This window comes from Coregonus clupeaformis, chromosome 12, assembly GCF_020615455.1.
Source record: "Coregonus clupeaformis isolate EN_2021a chromosome 12, ASM2061545v1, whole genome shotgun sequence".
Classification (NCBI taxonomy): Eukaryota; Metazoa; Chordata; class Actinopteri; order Salmoniformes; family Salmonidae; genus Coregonus; species Coregonus clupeaformis.
The window spans coordinates 48,333,835-48,352,388 of record NC_059203.1 but is presented as its reverse complement, the minus strand read 5'-3'; the positions used below and the strand labels follow the sequence as shown (position 1 = coordinate 48,352,388).

Below are 18,554 nucleotides of genomic sequence, written 5' to 3'. Positions count from 1 at the left end.
TATCAGACCATGTACCAGGGGTATGACGAAACATTTATTTTTACTGTTCTAATTACGTTGGTAACCAGTTTATAATAGCAATAAGGCACCTCAGGTGGTTGTGGTATATAGCCAATAGCCAATACCACGGCTACGGGCTGTGTCCTAAGAACAGCCCTTAGCCCTTGTACAGTATATTGGCCATATAATAATATTATAATAATATGCCATTTAGCAGACGCTTTTATCCAAAGCAACTTACAGTCATGTGTGCATACATTTTTACGTATGGGTGGTCCCAGGGATCGAACCCACTACCCTGGCGTTACAAGCGCCATGCTCTACCAATTGAGCTACAGAGGACCACGCCTCCTCGGGCCTTATCGCTTAATCATAGCAGTCAGAACAAGTTAAATCGACATCCATGATGGAAAATGATCTGGCTAGTTTAATAAGAGAGAATTATATTTTCTCTTGCGACATATTCTTAAGCTCTCAATAATTATTATTTTGATGGAAAACCGATTTTTGCTTCTGCCCTATGTCTTTACAATTTAATTCTATATTATTTCTTAATTCGCTCGAGGACGTTATGGAAAAAGGGTTTATTGGATAAATGCGGAAACTTCTATTGCTGCCCGAAAAAATTTTTTTTGCCAAGATTTCAGGCCTTGTGGGCGGGTTTTGAAAGGTCATTTCTGTCTAATTTGAGCTGGACCTGGCAACCCTGAACACAGGAAATTATCTCACTGAGCGTCTCGTGAAGAACACAAAAATATGCCTAAGTAAGTTGCGGAATCCCTCAATTTAAGTGTCATTTCCAAGTATTTTACCGCTGCGTTACCTGCAATAGTCACATGTTTCAATGTTTTACAATTTATGTTTGGGAACTATTATTTTAAGTCGAGATTGTGTATATTTGGTGTCTCCCCCCACCAATGGCAATAGTTAACGTTAGCTGTTAGCATACGACCTTTAACGTTACTATTTTGCTCATTAATTTATTCCCCTCTAGCCAGTTCGCTGTTTTGATACTAGATCTGGTATCTGTTCTCGTTTAGGTATGCCATATCGTGATAATGATCTCCTTTGCCTTAAGTAAAGTACAATTGTGTAATTTCTTGGTATGTGAAATATGTTCCATCTAGACTAGCTAGCTAACCCATTCATAGACGCTAGCTAACTGCTTTAGCGCCATTTGGCGATAGTATCTTTTGGTAGGGGTATTTTGTTAAGATCCCCGACTCTCGTTCTGAAAGTTAAAACGCATCGCTTGTGGTAGTGAATGTATCTTTCATATCAGCGATAAATAATTTTCAAAAAACAAAAGGTTAAACGCCCACACCAGTAGAAATCTACTTTTTCACGCTGAAAGACGATGTCCAGAGCTTACCCGTGATGTTGCGCAACGATGTCAATAAGTCATCGTTTTAGTCAAAGGATGATATATTTGGGCTTGAAGTGCCAAATCGGGTGACAAACGGTGCACACAAACTGTTAGGGCCTACATAAAGCTGGCCCAACAGCAGAGTCCCAACAGCAGTCCAACACCTTACCACTACTACACCTGGCTATCAGCTGAGCCTTGTCTGGCAGCAAAACAGTTCATTTAGACTCATTTACAGCCTTTAAAAAAAACATAGCTGATATGGCTGACATGCTTAAACAAATGTGGTTTCTACTGACATTTGCGATGTAAAAACTATTGCATAAGGGGACGACGAGCAGATAAATTTCAATAAAGACATTAATGAGCGAGCTAGGACGGACATAGTCAATATAACTATTTGTTCAGCACTATTTAAATGGACAGTGACAGAATTCAGAACATGGGTCGTTCTTACAGTATTCTCCCTGTACACCAAGTCAGAACCGTAGGATAAATAAAGGGGGCATATAAGCAGACAATGAAAGCTCTTACAATATTCAATGATTACATTTCTGTAAAACAGGCTATAGGCTACATGTGCACTACCAAGTCAGAACAGTAGGCGAAATTTAAGAGGGGAAAAGGGACCAAATTATTAGGGTGAGGCACATGGGCTACTAACAGCTTACTACACAACATACACTCAATATTACTTTCTTAGCTACAGTATACATATCTCCCTGGCATATTACATCAATTATACATTTTTGGACTCACCTTGTTGTGCTGTGCTCACTTCAACAGGAAGATGGCGCGGCGGTCCTTCGTGGGCAAATTCTGTCATCAAAGTCTGTTATTCTCTGGATTTATGGCGCTTTCAAGACAACTGTGAACTCGGGGAAAAATACAAGGTCAAATCATGATGACGTCAGTGATCTTCAGGTCGGAGCTCTAGAAAAAGGCCTGAGTTCCCGACTTACAATTCTGAGTTGGATGACCGTTCAAAATGTATTTTTCCGGTCGGAGCTCTTTTTTTCCCCCGAGTTCCCAGTTGTCTTGAACTCACTGAAGTCTGAGATTTTCCAGTTGTTTTGAGCGTGGCAGAAGTCATGCTGGATTGACAGCACGGCCAATGTTGAATGTTTATTTAAGCTTGGAAAATAGACCCTTAAACCCAGACTTGGGACCACACACCCACTCCACTGAATAGCAGGCTAGTGATTGCTTTGCAATGGTTGTGATTTCCAACTTGTTGTGTAATGTTTATGTCCAATGGCCGATGATCACCGATACATTTTATCTATAATTTCTCTTCATTTGACAATAATTAAAAAGTATTTGCCAGTAGATTGTTGACTTGATTCATGATGATGACTGCTAGGTAAGATTTTGAAAGTATGATGTTGACATGATCAGTCCAATCAAAGCTACTGTACATATGTGATTTGATGTAATTTTATCTGTGGCCAATGACCTTGAGCCTTCTTGGATGGGCACTTCTACTGTAACGCTATGGCAGCACCCAAGGGGCTTGAATTCTCTAGCTCTACCCTTAGATTTGGCGGTGACGTAGTGTCCCCATGAGTGACAGAACACTGAGCCAATCACGGCGCAACTAGAGAACATTACCAACCCCTACGCTCCGTATTTTCCGCTGGCTGCCCCACCACCACAGAAAGCACTGAGCTAGGCAGAAACACCTGCATTTTGGAGCTAACTTACTAGAGATAGCAAAAAAGTGACCATGTTTGAATGCGGCTTTATTAACTCTATTTTTATTTTTACATTGTTTGTAGACTGATATGTGACGCATATTAATGCCAAAATAACATGCAAAACAGGCTCTGCCCCACCTGCCCTGAATTACGGGTCGCCACTGGTCTTTTCCTATGGAATGATGTGCAAAATTATTTTCAGTCTACATTTTGTTTCAGGGCAGAGTATTATTTAAATGTTACCATCCACCAGCATGGCAATGTTTATTAATCAGAAACACCTTCTGCAAAGTTCTTCCTATTTACGAGTCGTCTGAGAGTCAAACAGCTTTTCTCTGTAGCATACACTTGGGTTTCCACTAGATAAAACAGCCTCAAAGTCAGTAGAGAATGACCGACAATCGGCCGAGCCGATATATCGGGCCTCTATTGTCCTTTTCTAGTCTGTCGGCTATCGCCCCTTCTCTATGTCTTTGCCAATAGTCCCTCTACATAGCAATTGTCACTATGACAGCCGCCACTCAACACCTGAGCCATGAGCACTGCACAATGCTGAGGAATGTCTAACTGTGAAAATCAGCAGCAGCAGCAAGCTATCTCATTCTCCAACAGAAATGTGCAGAATTTAGAAATGTGTTAATTGACACAGTGACCAAAATCTAACTCCTGTTGCATACAGTGCCTTCGGAAAGTATTCGGACCGCTTGGCTTTTTCCACATTTTGTTACGTTACAGCCTTATTCTAAAATGGATTAAAAAAATAAAAATTCTTAGCAATCTACACGCAATACCCCACAATGACAAAGCGAAAACAGGTTTTTAGACATGTTTGCAAATGTATTAAAATGAAAAAACAAATACCAAAGTATTTAGACCCTTTGCTATGAGACTCGAAATTGAGCTCGGGTGTATCCTGTTTCCATTGAGCATCGTTGAGATGTTTCTACAACTTGATTGGAGTCCACCTGTGGTAAATTCAATTGATTGGACATGATTTGGAAAGGGACACACCTGTCTATATAAGGTCTCACAGTTGACCAGACCATGAGGTCGAAGGAATTGTCCGTAGAGCTCTGAGACAGGATTGTGTCGAGGCACAGATCTGGGGAAGGGTACCAAAAAATGTCTGTTGCATTAAAGGTCCCCGAGAACACAGTGGCCTCCATCATTCTTAAATATGTAGACATTTGGAACCACCAAGACTCCTCCTAGAGCTGGCCGCCCAATTGCTGAGCAATCGGGGGAGAAGGGCCTTGGTCAGGGAGGTGACCAAGAACCTGATGGTCACTCTGACAGAGCTCTAGAGTTCCTCTGTGGAGATGGGAGAACCTTCCAGAAGGACAAAAATCTGCAGCACTCCACCAATCAGGCCTTTATGGTAGTGGCCAGACAGAAGCCTCTCCTCAGTAAAAGGCACATGACAGCCCGCTTGGAGTTCGCCAAAAGGCACCTAAAGACTCTCAGACCATGAGAAACAAAATTATCTGCTCTAATGAAACCAAGATGGAACTCTTTGGTCTGAATGCCAAGCGTCACGTCTGGAGGAATCCTGGCACCATCCCTACGGTGAAGCATGGTGGTGGCAGCATCATGCTGTGGGGATGTTTTTCAGGGACTGGGAGACTAGTCAGGATCGAGGCAAAGATGAATGGAGCAAAGTACAGAGAGATCCTTGATGAAAACCTGCTCCAGAGCGCTCAGGACCTCAGTCTGGGGTGAAGGTTCACCTTCTAACAGGACAACGACCCTAAGCACACAGCCAAGACAACGCAGGAGTGGCTTCGGGACAAGTCTCTGAATGTCCTTGAGTGGCCCAGCCAGAGCTCGGACTTGAACCCGATCGAACATCTCTGGAGAGACCTGAAAATAGCTGTGCAGAAACTCCCCATCTAACCTGACAGAGCTTGAGAGGATCTGCGGAGAAGAATGGGAGAAACTCCCCAAAAACAGGTGTGCCAAGCTTCTTAGCGTCATACCCAAGAAGACTCAATGCTTTAATCGCTGCCAAAGGTGCTTCAACAATGTACTGAGTAAAGGGTCTGAATACTTACAGTACTAGTCAAAGGTTTGGACACACCTACAGTGAGGGAAACATTTATTTGATCTCCTGCTGATTTTGTACGTTTGCCCACTGACAAAGACATGATCAGTCTATAATTTTAATGATAGGTTTATTTGAACAGTGAGAGACAGAATAACAACAACAAAATTCAGAAAAACGCATGTCAAAAATGTTATAAATTGATTTGCATTTTAATGAGGGAAATAAGTATTTGACTCCTCTGCAAAACATGACTTAGTAGTTGGTGGCAAAACCCTTGTTGGATATCACAGAGGTCGGACGTTTCTTGTAGTTGGCCACCAGGTTTGCACACATCTCAGGAGGGATTTTGTCCCACTCCTCTTTGCAGATCTTCTCCAAGTCATTAAGGTTTTGAGGCTGACGTTTGGCAACTCGAACCTTCAGCTCCCCTCCACAGATTTTCTATGGGATTAAGGTCTGGAGACTGTCTAGGCCACTCCAGGACCTTAATGTGCTTCTTCTTGAGCCACTCCTTTGTTGCCTTGGCCGTGTGTTTTGGGTCATTGTCATGCTGGAATACCCATCCACGACCCATTTTCAATGCCCTGGCTGAGGGAAGGAGGTTCTCACCCAAGATTTGACGGTACATGGCCCTGTCCATCGTCCCTTTGATGCGGTGAAGTTGTCCTGTCCCCTTAGCAGAAAAACACCCCCAAAGCATAATGTTTCCACCTCCATGTTTGACGGTGTCGATGGTGTTCTTGGGGTCATAGGCAGCATTCCTCCTCCTCCAAACACGGCGAGTTGATGCCAAAGAGCTCCATTTTGGTCTCATCTGACCACAACACTGTCACCCAGTTCTCCTCTGAATCATTCAGATGTTCATTGGCAAACTTCAGACCGGCATGTATATGTGCTTTCTTGAGCAGGGGGACCTTGCGGGCGCTTCAGGATTTGAGTCCTTCACGGCGTAGTGTGTTACCAATTGTTTTCTTGGTGACTATGGTCCCAGCTGCCTTGAGATCATTGACAAGATCCTCCCGTGTAGTTCTGGGCTGATTCCTCACCGTTCTCATGATCATTGCAACTCCACGAGGTGAGATCTTGCATGGAGCCCCAGGCAGAGGGAGATTGACAGTTATTTTGTGTTTCTTCCATTTGCGAATAATCGCACCAACTGTTGTCACCTTCTCACCAAGCTGCTTGGCGACGGTCTTGTAGCCAATTCCAGCCTTGCGTAGGTCTACAATCTTGTCCCTGACATTCTTGGAGAGCTCTTTGGTCTTGGCCATGGTGGAGAGTTTGGAATCTGATTGCTTCTGTGGACAGATGTTTTATACAGGTAACAAGCTGAGATTAGGAGCACTCCCTTTAAGAGTGTTCTCCTAATCTCAGCTCGTTACCTGTATAAAAGACACCTGGGAGCCAGAAATCGTTCTGATTGAGAGGGGGTCAAATACTTACTTCCCTCATTAAAATGCAAACCAATTTATAACATTTTTGACATGCGTTTTTCTGGATTTTTTTGTTCTTATTCTGTCTCTCACTGTTCAAATAAACCTACCATTTAAAATTTTAGACTGATCATTTCTTTGTCAGTGGGCAAACGTACAAAATCAGCAGGGGATCAAATACTTTTTTCCCTCACTGTAGTCATTCAAGGGTTTTTCTTTATTTTTACTATTTTCTACATTGTAAAGCTCTGAAATAACACATGGAATCATGTTGCAACCAAAAAAGTGTTAAACAAATCAATATATTTTATATTTGAAATTCTTCAAAGTAGCCACCCTTTGTCTTGATGACAGCTTTGCACACTATTGGCATTCTCTCAACCAGCTTCACCTGGAATGCTTTTCCAACAGTCTTGAAGGACTTCCTACATATACTGAGCACTTGTTGGCTGCTTTTCCTTCACTCTGTGGTCCAACTCCTCCCAATCCATCTCAATTGGGTTGAGCTCGGGTGATTGTTGAGACCAGGTCATCTGATGCAGCACTCCATCACTCTCCTTGGTCAAATAGCCTTTACACAGCATGGAGGTGTGTTGGGTCATTGTCCTGTTGAAAAACAAATGAGATAGTCCCACTAAGCGCAAACCAGATGGGATGGCGTATCGCTGCAGAATGCTGTGGTAGCCATGCTGGTTAAGTGTGCCTTGAGTTCTAAATAAATCACTGACAGTGTCACCAACAAAGCACCATCACACCTCCTCCATGCTTCACGGTGGGAAGCACACATGCAGAGATCATCCGTTCAGCTACTCTGCGTTTCACAAAGACACGCCGGTTGGAACAAAAATCTCAAATTTGGACTCATCAGACCAAAGGACAGATTTCCACCGGTCTAATGTACATTGCTCGTATTTCTTGGCCCAAGCAAGTCTCTTCTTATTATTGGTGTCCTTTTAGTAGTGGTTTCTTTGCAGCAATTCGACCATGAAGGCCTGTTTCACGCAGTCTCCTCTGAACAGTTGATGTTGAGAAGTGTCTGTTACTCGAACTCTGTGAAGCATTTATTTGGGCTGCAATTTCTGAGGCTGGTAACTCTAATGAACTTATCCTCTGCAGCAGAGGTAACTCTGGGTCTTCCTTTCCTTTGGCGGTCCTCATGAGAGCCAGTTTCATCATAGCACTTGATGGTTTTTGCGACTGCACTTGAAGAAACCTTCAAAGTTCTTGAAATGTTCCAGATAGACTGATCTTCATGTCTTAAAGTAATGATGGACTGTCATTTCTCTTTGCTTATTTGAGCTGTTCTTGACATAATATGGACTTGGTCTGTTACCAAATAGGGCTATCTTCTGTATACCACCCCTACCTTATCACAACACAACTGATTGGCTCAAATGCATTAAGAAGAAGGAAATAAATTCCACAAATTAACTTTTAACAAGGCACACCTGATAATTTAAATGAATTCCAGGTGAGTACCTCATGAAGCTGGTTGAGAGAATGCCAAGAGTGTGCAAAGCTGTCATTAAGGCAAAGGGTGGCTACTTTGAAGATTCTCAAATATAAAATATTTTGATTTGTTTAACACTTTTTTGGTTACTACATGATTCCATATGTGTTATTTCAAAATGTTGATGTCTTCACTATTATTCTGCAATGTAGAAAATAGTAAAAATATAGCAAAACCCTGGAATGAGTAGGTGTGTCCAAACTTTTAACTGGTACTGTATTTAAATGTTTTATTTCAGATTTTTATTTTTAATAAATTAGCAAACATTTCTAAAATCCAGTTTGTGCTTTGTCATTATGGGGTATTGTGTGTAGATTGATGGGGGGGAGGGGGGGGGGAACAATTTAATCATTTTCGAATAAGCCTGTAACGTAACAAAGTGGAAAAAGTCAAGGGGTCTGAATACTTTCCGAAGACACTATATATTAGTTTAGTTAATTTACTAATAATCAGGCTTGGAATTTTTCAATGAAATTATTATACAACATCTTTGCCACCAATAGAATGTTATTTATATGGGGGATACAATCTTCCCAGCTCTGCAGATTTTGCTGCAAAGAGACAAAATAATTAGATCATTTTGTTTTGGTCCATTTGTAGCTTGTTTTTGGACACAGGTCCAGGAGTGGCTGAAGGATTGCAGTATTTACCTGGAGCTAACCCTGCAGATAGCACTAATGGGTGATCTGAAAAGAAAAAAAAATATTTACAATCTGTAGAAACACCCTGGACGCACAATTGGCCCAGCGTCGTCCAGGGTAGGGGAGGGAATGGCCCGCAGGGATGTAGCTCAGTTGGTAGAGCATGGCGTTTGCAACGCCAGGGTTGTGGGTTTGATTCCCACGGGGGGCCAGTATGAAAACAAATACAAAATAATGTATGCACTCACTAACTGTAAGTCGCTCTGGATAAGAGCGTCTGCTAAATGACTAAAATGTAAATAGAAGGGTTCAGAACTTTTGTGAAACATCACAGTACAGTTGAAAATAATATGGCAAATAGAAGTCCAATATGGATGGTGTTAAGAGATAGATGTTGAATGGAGTTGAAAGATGGGACTAATAACAACTAACAACAAGATAACTAATGTAAAGGTGAGAGCTTTTGTGAAAGAGCACAGTTAGAAAGATATGGCATATAGAAGCAAACCGGATGGACATCATGAAAATGATCAGAGAGGTTGAGGGTAGAGGAAGTTCAGGAGTAAAAACAAACAAAATATAATTATTGTAAAATTGACTGTGTCCATAAAATGTATATAGTATGTATAAGCTGCAAGTAGAGGCCTAAGCATTGTTGTTCACTAGTTTACTCCAATTAGGGAAGGGATGGTGGGGTTGGAAAGTAATAAATGGAAATATATTTTTTTAAAGGATGTGTGAATGTGTGTGTATATTAATAATCAGGCTTGTGTCGAAGTGCCCGGACTGGACATGGACGCAATAAGCAAGCTAGCAAGCTAGCTAGCTACGCAGATAGCTATGTGACCTGTTAGCAAAGATGATGATGACGAACCCTTTCATCTGTGGTGTTAGCTAGCTATATTAGCTACTATGCTAGATAGAGGGCTAGATAAACATGGCACTAAGAAACCAGATGGGAGCTAATAGCCAAGGTAGCTAGCTAATGTGAGCTGGTTATCATTTTCGCCAACAAGCCATTTGACTTGAGATGTAAAGTTAGTTATTTACTGGTGTGCTAATCTAACCTGCCGCAGTAGTATCCGTAAATGTACAGTTGATAGGCGGATTAGATTGTTGTAGTTTTGGGGAAAGACAGAAGTGTTTTAAAATGCTTAAAGGTTGGCAATAGGTTTAGCTACCTAAGAATCTTCCTGCTTGTTTATGGACCAAGAAAGCAGAAGATAAGTGTTTGTGTGTGTTGTGCGTTCACACTTCTCAAACTATGGGCAGATTTGAGTCATTCAGACAGAACACGCATCGTCGTTTTATCTTTTTCCTACCCTCGCTCTCCTTATTAGGCACATTTATGGCTTGGTAGCAAATGTCATCGCCATTGAACAAATTCTCATAGTCGCAGTAAACAGCAGCAAGTGATATGAGCGATGGCGAGAGATGTGAAAGGGAGTGGATTTACAGCCTCTCTCTATCCAATCGTAGCAGTACGATCAAGCTACAACCCGCCCATTTCTTGACAGATAGCTGAACTAGCCAATTGAGTTGTTTCGAATTTTGTCCTGGCAGCTGTTTTAGAGATGCGTCCTGAGAGCTAAAAATAATAATAATCCCGATCACGGAAAATAACACATACCAGTTTCATTAGTTTCCGTGATCACAAATCATGACGTTACGTTGGACCCATTTGTATTGAATAGATGTTATTTTATATTCTCAAACTAACAGTATGAAAAATTGATGCACTCACTAACTGTAAATCGCTCTGGATAAGAGCGTCTGCTAAATGACTCAAATGTAACAGCAGTGCCTATATGATGTCCTTCCATACAGGCGTGACATGCTGGAGTAATGCTTCCATGCAAATGTTGTTGATCAGTAGGCTAATTATAAATCACAAATGGAAGGCAAACATATTGTTTGTCATCTGTAGCACCATAGACTCCACTGATCAGGCAAAACAAACTCAATAATTCAATGCATGCGCACACTCCTATTGATTTTGCATTTACCTGCATTTTAAGTAGGCATGCCATCTCCATTTACCCAGTTTATCAAGATATTTACAGTTCAAATAAAAGTATTACCGTTATGTATACTGAGAAAATATATAAACGCAACATGCAACAATTTCAAAGATGTTACTGAGTTACAGTTCATATAAGGAAATCAGCCAATTGAAATGAATTCATTAGGCCCTAATCTATGGATTTCACATGACAGGGAATACAGATATGTATCTGTTGGTCACAGATAATCTCCCCCCCCCCCAAAAAAAAAAAAGAAAAAAAAAGTAGGGGTGTGGATCAGAAAACCAGTCAGTATCTGGTGTGACCACCATTTACCTCATGCAGAGCGACACATCTTATTCGCATAGAGTTGATCAGACTGTTGTTGATTGTGGCCTGTGGAATGTTGTCCCACGCCTCTTCAATGGCTGTGCGAAGTTGCTGGATATTGTCGGGAACTGGAACATGCTGTTGATCCAGAGCATCCCAAACATGCCCAATGGGTTACATGTCTGGTGAGTATGCAGGCCATGGAAGAACTGGGATGTTTTCAGCTTCCAGGAATTGTGTACAGATCCTTGTGACATGGGGCTGTGCATTATCATGCTGAAACATGAGGTGATGGCGGCGGATGAATGGCACGACAATGGGCCTCAGGATCTCGTCACGGTATCTCTGTGCATTCAAATTGCCATCGATAAAATGTTGTTGTGTTCGTTGTCCGTAGCTTATGCCTGCCCATACCATAACCCCACCGCAACCATGGGACACTCTCTTCACAACTTTGACATCAGCAAACCGCTCATCAACACGATGCCATATACGTGATCTGCGGTTGTGAGGCGGTTGGACGTACTGCCAAATTCTCTAAAACGACGTTGGAGGCGCCTTATGGAAGAGAATGAACATTCGATTCTCTGGCAACAGCTCTGGTGGACATTCCTGTGGTCAGTATGTCAATTGCACGCTCACTTAAAACCTGAGACATCTGTGGCATTGTGTTGTGTGACAAAACTGCACATTTTAGTGGCCTTTTATTAGGTTCCATTATGCCTGGCGAAAACCAAACATTCATTCCACAATAAGAACCTCATACCAACGGTCAAGCATGGTGGTGGTAGTGTGATGCTTTGCTGCCTCAGGACCTGGACGACTTGCCTTAATAGAAGTAACCATGAATTTTGCTCTGTATCAGAGAATTCTACAGGAGAACGTCAGGCCATCCGTCTGTGAGCTGAAGCTAAAGCTCAGCTGGGTCATGCAGCAAGACAATGATCCAAAACACACAATCACATCTACATGAAAATGACAAAAAAGCAACACATTTGAAGTTTTGGAATGGCGTAGTCAAAGTCTAGACCTAATCCCAATTGAGATATTGTGTGACTTGAAATGAGCAGTTCATGCTTGAAAACCCACAATTATCACGGAGTTAAAGCAGTTCTGCACGGAAGAGTGAGACAAAATTCTGGCTGGGCTTGCTATCAGTAGCCACTAGCCAGCCAGCAGCTCTGTGCGGATCATTGCACTCTGGGAATCGTAGTATTCTGTGTAAAATCCATTGTATTTCTATGGTGTGTATAGACTTGCTATATTATTATTAGTAGTAGTAGTAGTACCAGTCAAAAGTTTGGACACACCTACTCATTCCAGGGTTTTCCTTTATCTTTACTATTTTCTACATTGTAGAATAATAGTGAAGACATTCAAAACTATGAAATAACACATATGGAATCATGAAATAACCAAAAACGTTTAAAACAAATCAAAATACACTACCGTTCAAAAGTTTAGGGTCACTTAGACATTTTCTTGTTTTTGAAAGCAAAGTAATTTTTTTGGTCCATTTAAAATAACATCAAATTGATCAGAAATGCAGTGTAGACATTGTTAATGTTGTAAATGGCTATTTTAGCTGGAAACTGCTGATTTTTAATGGAATATCTACATAGGCGTACAGAGGCCCATTATCAGCAACCATAAATCCTGTGTTCCAATGGCACGTTGTGTTTGCTAATCCAAGTTTATCATTTTAAAAGGCTAATTGATCATTAGAAAACCCTTTTGCAATTATGTTAGCACAGCTGAAAATTGTTGTGCTGATTTAAAGAAGCAATAAAACTGGCCTTCTTGGGCAGGGGCGCAGCCATGGGAGGGCAATAGGCCCACCCTCTTGGGAGCCAGGCCCACCCATTGGGGAACCAGGCCCAGCCAATAAGAATGAGTTTTTCCCCACAATGGCTTTATTACAGACAGAAATACTCCTCAGTTTCATCAGCTGTCCGGGTGGCTGGTCTCAGATAATCCCGCAGGAGAAGAAGCTGGATGTGGAGGTCCTGGGCTGGCGTGGTTTCACGTGGACTGCGGTAGCGAGGCTGGTTGGACGTACTGCCAAATTCTCGAAAACAACGTTGGTAGAGAAATTAAACATTAAGTTATCTGGCAACAACTGTTGGACATTCCTGCAGTCAGCATGCCAATTGCACGCTCCCTCAAAACATCTGTGGAATTGTGTGACAAAACTGCACATTTTGTAGTGTCATTTTATTGTCCCAGCACAAGGTACACCTATGTAATGATTATGCTGTTTAATTAGCTTCTTGATATGCCACACCTGTTAGGTGGATGGATTATCTTGGCAAAGGAGAAATGCTCACTAACACGGATGTAAACAAATTACTGCACAAAATTTGAGAAAAATACGCTTTTTGTTTACATTTACATTTACATCATTTAGCAGACGCTCTTATCCAGAGTGACTTACAAATTGTGCATAAAGAACATTTCTATGATCTTTTATTTCAGCTCATGAAACATGGGACCAACTTTACATGGTGCGGTTATATTTTAGTTCTGTATAGAAACTTCAGAAATTAGCTTCAGGTTTCGTTTTTTTTTTATGTTGTTTTGGAACTAAACTATTAATGTAATACATTAAATAAAGAATCGGGTGTAATGAATGTCATCTGACCCAATATTTTGGCCATAGATTAGCAAGTTGTAGAAACAGCTCAAGGATGATCAATGGAAACAGGATGGACATGAGCTCAATTTCGAGTCTGAATAATTATGTAAATAAGGTTTTTATTGTAATTTTTTAAAATAAATTTGCCAAGATTTCTCAACCTGTTTTCGCTTTGTCATTATGGGGTATTGTGTAGATTGCTAATGATTTTTTATAACATTTAATCAATTTCAGAATAAGGCTGTAACGTAGAAAAATGTGAAGAAAGTCAAGGGATCTGAATACTTTCTGAAGGCACTGTATGTATCAAATTACATTTTAAAACAGTTGAAATTGTACAATTACAGTGGGGGAATAGAACTTTTTGGTAAAAACTCAACTCGTCGTGTTTGGAGGACAAAGCATGCTGAGTTGCATCCAAAGAACACCATACCTACTGTGAAGCATGGGGGTGGAAACATCATGCTTTGGGGCTGTTTTTCTGCAAAGGGACCAGGACGACTGATCCGTGTAAAGGAAAGTATGAATGGGGCCATGTATCGTGAGATTTTGAGTGAAAACCTCCTTCCATCAGCAAGGGCATTGAAGATTAAACGTGGCTGGGTCTTTCAGCATGCCAATGATCCCAAACACACCGCCCGGGCAACAAAGGAGTGGCTTCGTAAGAAGCATTTCAATGTCCTGGAGTGGCCTAGCCAGTCTCCAGATCTCAACCCCATAGAAAATCTTTGGAAGGAGTTGAAAGTCCGTGTTGCCCAGCGACAGCCCCAAAACATCACTGCTCTAGAGGAGATCTGCATGGAGGAATGGGCCAAAATACCAGCAACAGTGTGTGAAAACCTTGTGAAGACTTACAGAAAACATTTGACCTGTGTCATTGCCAACAAAGGGTATATAACAAAGTATTGAGAAACTTTTGTTATTGACCAAATACTTATTTTCCACCATAATTTGCAAATAAATTCATTAAAAATCCTACAATGGGATTTTTTTTTCTCATTTTGTCTGTCATAGTTGACGTGTACCTATGATGAAAATTACAGGCCTCTCATCTTTTTAAGTGGGAGAACTTGCACAATTGGTGGCTGACTAAATACTTTTTTTCCCCCACTGTATTTTGGATGCTCTGTCTCTTACAAGGAAAATATAATATTCTTCTGTCCATTTTTAAAAATTGTTTTATTTTTGAAACATTTTATATAGAATAAAGTCTAGTTATTTTAGTAGTTCTACCATTTATTAACATATTGTTCAATGCTTAGGCCCAGTGGTTATTCCGTGACTAGCTAATACGCTTTCTTTTTTTTTTTTGCTGTGGTATTGTTTTGGTATTGAGTATCGTAATACTAAACCTGGTATCGAAGTCAAAATTCTTGGATCGTCACAACACTAAACAGCACAGATATTTATAGCCTACTTCACTGTGGAAAAGGGGCCGCAATACATGTTGATATGATTTTGAGTTGGCTTCCATATGGTTTCACATTTGTCTCTGGGGATCATAAGGAAACATCATCTAAAACAATTGCTTTGTTTATTTACAATCATGTTTTCCAAACTGATTACTCATTTACCTAGCTCTTATCAATAGCTCTTAACAATGATAAATTACAGTGCAAGGAGAATGGTGTTATTTCTACCGGGGGAAAAAAAGAAAGTAGATGCTTTTTCCACTTGGAACCTGTAGGTTCGCTCGACCTTATTCATGGTTTCCTCACGCGTAAAGGAGGTGGAATTATGAGGGGAATGAAGTAATGGTCAGAATACGGCGTGTCTGTAGACACACCTCTGCCACACCTTCATTTCGCTGATATCCACCCCAAACGAATAGCTGGTGAATAGCATGCTATTCAAGTAGAATGTACGGTCCATTCGCGCGCGCTTAACTTGGGTCAGAATTCCCCCCATGGAGCCAACTGTAGGGGGATGTACCCACTGAAAACCCTACAAACTGAGAAGGGTTTTCGAGAGCTACTAGCTTGCATCTTCTTCACTCTCCTAGCCAGAGCCTTCTATTTGCATAGGAAACAATAGTAGGCACTGCTCCAAGCTAGTTAGTTCTGGTCCATGGCCCAGCTAAAGTTCTTGATTTCAGTGAATTGGTTAACTTGCTTTTTTTTTGTATCCCCCCAGATTTTATTGTGACTACTGTGATACGTACCTTACACATGACTCGGTAAGCCAGCATTTCATTTTCAGTCTCTGCACCCTGTAACATAGCGAGCACTCCATAAATTGCACACTGTATTAACATTAAATTGAATATGATATATTTTTACAGCCATCGGTGAGAAAGACCCACTGCAGTGGAAGAAAGCATAAAGAGAATGTGAAAGACTACTACCAGAAATGGATGGAGGAGCAGGCACAGAGCCTCATCGATAAAACAAGTAGGCAAATGTGAATGGGGTAGCTAAACATTCAGCAGATTCTATGCTGGTTTTGTTTATAAGCAACAGTTTGTGCAGATACAAAACATACACAAGCCCCACACTTGCATAATAAGCGTATAGTGTTCGAATTCGGTGGTAGCCGTGACCAAGATTCGAACTCGGGTCCTGCGACTGTCAACCCTACACCTTGGCCGTTATGCCAAGAGAGCCAAACATCTTTTAAGGTCGCTACACTACCCCCTTGCGTGTCCCCATGCTTCTCTATACGAAGTCCCTCACGTGAACACATGCATCTCCGATGGCCTCACCTGTGCCATCCCACGTCAGACACCTATCTAGTGAATTCCGGGGTAGCGCCCCGTGTCCAGCGACTGTCAACTCTACAATAGGTTAACATGTTGCCTTCTGTTTTCCTCCTCAGCGGCTGCCTTCCAGTCGGGTAAGATCCCTCCTACTCCGTTCCCTGGTGCCCCTCCCCCAGGCAGCGCCATGCTCCCTCCTCCAAACATCAGTACGTAGACTGTGGACCAACCACAACAGTGCTAGTCTAGTATTTTGAGAATTCTTTCTATTTAAATGTGGTACTGATAACTTGGTGTGTTGGGGACTGAGCTTTAATCTGTAATTTGTGAACCCCAGGTGGCCCTCCACGTCCAGGCATGTTACCAGTGCCCGGGCCCCCTATGGGTGGTCATGGTCCTCATATGATGCAAATGATGGGGCCCCCACCACATGGAATGATGCCTGGAGGTGAGATTATTTCCCCAACACCTACATCATGTATTGTTGATGTAAACATTGCATGTGAGAGCTTGTCTTAAAAAAATATTTTTGATGGGCATTGGATTAAAGCTCTGCAAGTTCTCACCCAAAATGTATCTGCTACTGCTCACAAATCTTCACTGAACAAAACAAGGTCGGGTCAAGGTCATAGCTTTGAGATCTATTTTTCACCAAGTGTGATGGGACATGTCATAATAGTCCATAAGGGACATGTATACTGGACCATGATTAGGATCAAATGTAAAAACCAAGTAAAATCAGATGTGATTTTTGTGATGTTTGTCCAGGTATGCGACCACCAATGGGCCACATGCAGATGATGCCTGGCCCACATATGATGCGCCCCCATCGGCCAATGATGCTTATCAGACCGGGTATGATCCGTCCGGACAGATGAGACCCAAAATCAAGAGGCGCTCCTGTGTTCTGCACTGCCATATACATGATCTTTGTAGGACACTGCACCAAATGCATTGTTTGGGTTTTTGAAATGGCCACCTATTGTCTCTACCTTAAAACCCTTTTTGTAGAGTTCCACATCATCCCTCTTTATCTCCAGCAAAACCATTTTGACAGGCTATTTATTGTGGTTTCAAATAACCAAAATGTAGTTTTTTGTTGTTTAGTGTATAGGTCATATTTTGTTTTAATGCATAGTTGTATTGTTTACTCAAGTAGGTTTCCATTTCCCCCTCCGATTGACGATATCGGCTGTTCTAATAAGAATACAGCTGTGGAGGTTTAACATGGCACCTGTTGCACACAGCACATGCATGTCAAAGAGTAGGCAGTATTTTGTCACTGGCCTGATGTAAACGCCTATTATCCCATGGGGTTTTGTTTTTCAATGTCATTTCTATTTATTTTTTGACCCACAGCCTTTTTATTTTTTAAAGAAATAAAATGAGTAGACTTGAAAGTGTACGTTGGTCTTCAATCATTTCGTTTGAATAATAGATGGATGAGAGGCTTCTACCTTCATAAAATGTAAATGGAATAAAATGAACAAGGACTCTTGTTTAGAAAATGGTCTATGCGTACTTTATTCAATTTACCTGTACTTTATTCAACTATATGACACTTGAGTGTGTGCTATAGAAAGAAAGCTACTTTTCAGACTGACTCTTTATTTTTTTCTCCACAGGTCACTTGTACGTCCTTTTCTTGTGAATGTGCACTATGTGTTTTGTAAGGGCATTTGTCCGACTGAAGCATTTGCCACAATCATGGCAGCTAAATGGTTTCTCCCCAGTTTGTAGCTGCATGTGCTCCGTCAGGACTCCTTTCAGTTTAAAGCATCTTCCACAAACATGGCACCGGTGTGTCCTTTCCCGTGTGAAGTTCCAGGTGTGTCTTTAAAGTGCCTACCGCAACAAAGCCTTTGTTACATAGGACATGTAAATGGTTTCTCTCCTGCATGACTCATCATATGCATGATAAGGCTTTTCTCCCGCTTGAGGAGAAATCAAATTCAAATTAGTGGATTCGGCTATTTCAGCCACACCCCTAGCTGACAAGCCTAAGTTCACCATGTGCAATACCAAGCATCGGCTAGAGGGGTGTAAAACTCGTCGCCATTGGACTCTGGAGCAGTGGAAATGCGTTCTCTGGAGAGATGAATCACGCTTCACCATCTGGCAGTCCGACGGACAAATCTGGGTTTGGCGGATACCAGGAGAACGCTACCTGCCCGAATGCATAGTGCATACTGTAAAGTTT

The 18,554-nt window shown here is 41.5% G+C and overlaps 1 protein-coding gene across 1 annotated transcript; it reads left to right on the top strand.

The window, feature by feature from the left end:
• The first annotated feature begins 656 nt into the window (after nucleotides 1-656).
• Nucleotides 657-17,865, top strand: LOC121578343 (U1 small nuclear ribonucleoprotein C). Its single transcript, XM_041892661.2, has 6 exons — nucleotides 657-764; nucleotides 15,793-15,835; nucleotides 15,941-16,049; nucleotides 16,474-16,563; nucleotides 16,692-16,802; nucleotides 17,123-17,865. Exons 1-6 carry the CDS (start codon nucleotides 757-759, stop codon nucleotides 17,230-17,232), a joined length of 471 nt encoding a protein of 156 aa, XP_041748595.1. The 5' UTR covers nucleotides 657-756; the 3' UTR covers nucleotides 17,233-17,865.
• Nucleotides 17,866-18,554: the final 689 nt, after the last annotated feature.